Consider the following 6,000-nt stretch of genomic DNA (forward strand, 5'->3'; position numbering starts at 1 on the left):
TTAAATTTGTAGGCAAAATTCTCCTAAAAATATCTTAAATATGCGGAATTAAGAATTACCACAAAAAAAATTAAATTGTAGGCAAAATTCTCCTAAAAATATCTTAAATAAAAATAACATAAAAAAAATGAAATAAAAGGCAGTAACAAAATTTTATAAATCCTTATACCTTATCTAGCGGAATTTATAATATAAATATTTTTTTATTTATTTTATATATATTCTCATAGCCGTTTAAAGGCCTATAATTACATTTTGAAATATCTAATTTTAACTTTGTTAATTTTCTTTTAAAAAAATGATGCAATAATTTATCTCCGATAAAATGGCGTCTCATTTAATTTTTATGAACCAAAGAAAAGAGAAATAAGGAGATTACATACTGCTTTTTAAAATGCCCTCTTTGAATTCATTTTTTAAAAAATTATTATAAGAGTGATTTCGTTTTTGCAATAATATAAAATACCAATGTATCCGCTATATCATTATGTTATATTCAAACCTAGCATATGAAAGTTGACCCAAAGTACACATTTTACAAATATATATAATACATTCTTCCAATATTTATTCTGTCAAGCACCAGTAATCCCGACTGATCTGCATGCTTCTTACATGCTTTATATTCCGCCATATTTCTTTTCACAATCTTGTCCTAACAGATAGATTTTCTTAAGCATGCTGGTATCAATTTCGATCTCTTCGCTTTTTTTAATCAATAATTTTTTAGTCTCATATTTTCTTTAATCATTTCAATTATCCATCACCAATTGATAGGTGTTTTTGGGTCATAGCGATCTGGAGTATGGCCAGCTCTATAGCCCTATAATGCATCCAAACGCAATATAGTGAATTTAAAGCTACACCAAATAATTTGTTATATAAGGAATTTTTTATCAACATTTGTTACAAAATATTTATAAGTTCTTTGGAGAGAAATTATCGAGTTTGACATTTTTTCCAGCTCCTATAAAAATTTAAGCCAAGGTGCAAGACTGGTCCAGATCTAAAAAAAATATGCTACCAGATTCGGGTATGAAAAAATAGACTTTACAGGCTTCTAGTCAGTAGTATAGGGATGAAAACGACCGTTTAGCCTAGTGTTGTTAAATAGCTCGATTTGATCCGATTTTTAAAAAAGGCTAGGATTTTAGCAAGAAAAATATTTCCAAAGCCTTCAGATTTCGCTAATAGATGTCCAAGCATTTGTGCCAACTATGAGCAAAATCTTCAGGCTTACGTTATTTTCTTTTGGGTAAAATATTGAGTTAGCCGTTTAACAACACTAGTTTAGCCTTTGTCAAAAATTAATTTTAAATAGCTTTGGCTAATAGTTTTTTTAAAAATGAGTGATCCATATCACTAGTCGTCTTTATTTCAATTATATATAATATATATTCTTGCTTGATCTATCATTATCTTTTGTTTCATATTTCTAGTCAATAAGCTCAATGATTTAAAAAAGAATAATTAAAAAAAACTATTAGGCTTTTGGTCATAGCCAATTTTTATGACAACAGCTAATAGCTATAGTTAAGCCACAGAATAGAGGGCTATAAATAAGTCATTCTCTGACTAAAGTGAACATTCCTAAAAAATCTTTTCAATAATTAGTTGGATATCTAAAAGATTTTATTTAGAGCAACTTTTTTTTTACGAGATATTATTTTATTTTAGATTGAAAAATATATTTAATATTAACCAAAGCTTGGTCTATACAAGTAAAATTAAAACAGCAAATAAATGTTGTTTATGTTCACTCATTGTCATTTCATTGATGATAATGTCTTCTAAAAAGCTCCCCAATGTAAAATCCTAAAAGCCAGCAATGGTTTTGTAATGGAATGCTCCATGGATGGATATGAAATGACTACAATATATAATTTTCCATCAAATAATGTCAGAGTTGAAAAAATTTCTGGTGATACTGATTTTCCATGAAAATTTTATCACCAATTTGCAAACTAACAACTCTAATATAGATCATCAGACTTTTTTCATGTTTATGTAGTGTGGCATATCCTATTATTTTGACCAAACATAAAAAATCTGAGGTAAAGTAAATATATTACAAATATACAATATAACTTCTTTATTGATAATCAAGATATAATTCACTCTCCATATAGCTAACCAAATGAAAAGTCTGGCTATGATCTAATGTTAAATTATTCTAGATAACTTTTTTATACTCCTCATTATTATTTTAACTAATTATTTTTGTTAACATTTTTATATTTTTAAATATTTTTTTGGATGGTAGAGGTAAATAATGTTTCTTTTCGTGGGGGTAAAACATTTGTATTTTTATTTACCTTATACCATTTTTTTAAAAATTAACATAAGGATAACCAAAATAATTATTGGAAGAAAAATAAATTTTTTAATGTGCTATTATTTGTAAAAATTTTCAGAAGTTTCCATATGTAAATAAGTTTCAAGCCAAATTGTGAGAAAAATTTTTTGCGATACACTACTGGATACCTTGGATCTAATATTACCCAATGATAATTAACAATTCTGTTCAAAGATTGGATGGGATCAGAACTATATTGAAATCAACTGGTATTATCTTTTAATCTTTGATCTCCACCCTTCAAATATAATATCAAATTTCTATGTCGAATTAAATGAATATAATGAATATGTAAAGTCTAAGTAATTATTTATTTATTTTGAACTTTTAAGGCCTATATTGTATATTACAAAATTTATAGGTTTATTTTCAATATACTCTTTATTCAGTAAAACTAATAATAAACTAAAAAATTTGTTTATTAGATATTTAAAAAATTTACTAAATTAAATATATTGGATATTATTACTAAAGTTAACTATATAATGCAATCAGATATGGGCATGACTAAAATGTGTGCCCCTTATCAAAGAAGCTTAATATAAATTATATTAATATAGAATCGTATTTAGCTTCATAAGATGAGTTAGGAAATGTTTTTTGTATTTTTAAAAAAAATGGTAACAATAAAATTTCAAAAAAATTATTTTTTTTAAATGACTAAACTACATGCCCCCTTATTTTTTTCTATAACTAAATTTCATGTCTCTTTGGAGGTTAACTATAATAAAATTTACTGTATACACATTTTTATAATATTAATTTTGGGTTAATATGAAATTTAAATTAGAATATAATATTCCAGAATTTAACTTCACATATTCAAATTTTGCTTAGAAAATAAGATTAATTGTAATAATATAATATTTATATGATGAGTCTCTGAATTCTAAAATATTTTAATGATATTCTTTAATAATATCAGAGACCCACAGATCTGGCCCAATGTGGTTAAACAAACCAAGCCTCATTTTATTTTTTTTTAATACACCTGGGCTGTGCTTAAAAATTTTTTTTAATATCCAGGCTGGGCCTAAAACATATTCTTATAAAAATATTTGTGTCAGACTGGGCCAAACATTTTAAAACCAAATATTTTAAATTATCATTATTATCTAAAAATTTATTTTTAAAAAATCTGGGCCAGGCATGAAAATATAAAACTTGGGAGGCCAAAAATTTTTAATCCAGGCAAGACCATGCAAAGGGTATCTCTGCAGGTCTCTCATAATTGAATTAAAAATACATTTTAATATATTCAAAAATATTTTTAAAAATTTACCAGTATAAATTATTCCATTTTTTGTGATTGTTGGAGATATTTGTACCAACTCCGGAATTGTATAGGGTAATAATTTTAACTTTCCAGACTCAATAGAATTTATATAAAGGGTTCCATCTTTAGGATTAGGAAATAAGACGTCACTTTATAAATATCAAAATACATTTCAAGTTGCTTAAAAAATTTTTTACTTAACATGGGAATTCATCATAACTTGAGTAACTGAAGAAAACTGAATTTTCCAATTGATAATGCCAAAACTTTTGTTAATACTATAAATACTACCATCAAAAGTAATGGCATACACTGTTTCATTTGATACTTCACAAAATCCATATCTCATCTAATAATAAAGTTAATTATTAAAATTTATAGCTTCTAATTATTTTAAATAGGTTCAATGATTAATTATCATTAATTTCTTTAATAAAAAGTTAATATAATTTACAATGTCATGAATCAATTTACCCAGGTCCAGCCTAAGAATAAAAATGTTATATGCCTTCTTAAGACCATTAATCAAAATAATTTATGAGCTTATCATATTCTCAGGTTGGAATTTTGGAAAATAAATTTAGAATATTCTGAATATAAAACAAAAAGAGTTACACAAGTCATGTTTACTGTCAAAATTACTTTTTATTTGAAGCCACGCTCAATTTTATATAATAAATATATAAATGTTTAAAGGGAATTGGTAGAAGTAAAAGCTATTACAAAGAGACATGAAATTTCTATCTGAACTAAGGGAGAAAATCTTAAGAGATGGAGAAAAATAGATCCATATTTTTATAGATTTTATATTGACTGTAATATTTCTAATAATTTATCTATATATTTATTATTTTGTATTCCATAATCATTATATTATGAAAACCATAGGTGAATTAGGTATTTTGCTAGGGGGGGGGGGGGAATACTAAATTTTTATAAAAATAATTTTGGGGTTTCACTTTTTTTATATAAAAATGCTTTTTTCTAAAAATTCTGAATTATAGCTGTTTATTTTGAAAGTTATTAACGTTTACTAAATTTTTTTTAAATTCTTTTTATAGTAATATATTGTATAAATTTTGGAAGAGAAGGAGTAGTGTTGTTAATTTGCTTGGTCGTAAAATTTACGACCAAATTTCGTGCTCAGGCCGACCCGGGGTTCAGACCAGGGTTCAGACCCGGGGTTCAGACCCGGGGTTAAGACCCGGGGTTCAGACCCGGGGTTAAGACCCGGGGTCCAGACCCGGGGTTCAGACCAGGGGTTCAGACCAGGGGTTCAGACCCGGGGTTCAGACCAGGGGTTCAGACCCGGGGTTCAGACCAGGGGTTCAGACCAGGGGTCCAGACCCGGGGTTCAGACCCGGGGTTCAGACCCGGGGTTCAGACCAGGGGTCCAGACCCGGGGTTCAGACCAGGGTTCAGACCCGGGGTCCAGACCCGGGGTTCAGACCAGGGGTTCAGACCCGGGGTCCAGACCCGGGGTTAAGACCAGGGGTTCAGACCCGGGGTCCAGACCAGGGGTCCAGACTTACACCTTGGGGTTGGGCTCGGATAAATGAAAAGTAAAAAAAAAATATTTCATTTTCTAATCTTAAATTAAATCTTATTCTTCTTATCTTATTCATTCTAAATTAATAAATAAAGCTTTTTTTATTATTATTTTCTTACCATTTTCTTTCTTTTGATAAAAAATTTATATGGTAAAATAAAAATATATGTAATAAATATTCAAAAAGAGTAGCCCATGCATGACGGAATAAAAATAAAAAAGTAAAATTTTATTTTAACACATATTGATATTGTAATTTAATGTGGAGAGGACCAATATAAAAATTCAACGTCATTCATGCATGTATAAATAATAAAAAGAAATGTAAATTTATAATTTGTGATAAAATAATGGCCAATAAAAAGTTTTTCTTTATTATATTAAAGTTTATATTCCCAATAATATATATGTCATAATTTTTAAAGGGATGTCAACTATCCAGGATCACCACGGGTTTTAAAGGTATAACTAATAAATTTGGGTTTTAAGTAGGTGTATACCGATATCACATTTTGGAGGCCTATCCGATCCGATATTAAATTGATATCGACCGATTACCGATCCGATATCATATCTAATTTTTATGTCATTTATTTAAATATATTATAATGATCAGTTATAGTTTTTATTCAATTCTATTGCAATTCTAAAAGTATATAAAATATTTTTATTGTTAAATAACTTTTATATAAATAAGTAACATTAATCTATATATAATAAATAATAAACATATATAATATGAAATTTGAATAAAATTTTAAACAATATTTAACATTAATAAATCGAAGATTTCTTATTGGAAATACCAAAATTTACTTA

At 27.3% G+C, this 6,000-nt stretch overlaps 1 protein-coding gene across 1 annotated transcript in view; it reads right to left on the reverse strand.

Annotated features, from left to right (window-relative positions):
- The window catches only part of LOC135926603 (uncharacterized), a 35,078-nt gene extending 30,852 nt beyond the window's left edge, over positions 1–4,226 (reverse strand). Inside the window, exons 1-3 of the mRNA XM_065462529.1 lie at positions 4,107–4,226; positions 3,830–3,981; positions 3,639–3,781 (exon numbers count right to left, since the gene is read on the reverse strand). Of these exons, the coding sequence (XP_065318601.1) occupies positions 3,639–3,781; positions 3,830–3,981; positions 4,107–4,154 (343 nt within the window). The 5' untranslated portion in view covers positions 4,155–4,226. The remainder of the gene's footprint in view (positions 1–3,638; positions 3,782–3,829; positions 3,982–4,106) is intronic.
- Between the last annotated feature and the right edge of the window lie 1,774 nt (positions 4,227–6,000).

The sequence above is a fragment of the Gordionus sp. m RMFG-2023 genome, chromosome 3 (assembly GCF_954871325.1).
Source record: "Gordionus sp. m RMFG-2023 chromosome 3, tfGorSpeb1-WG-v2, whole genome shotgun sequence".
Lineage (NCBI taxonomy): Eukaryota > Metazoa > Nematomorpha > Gordioida > Chordodea > Parachordodidae > Gordionus > Gordionus sp. m RMFG-2023.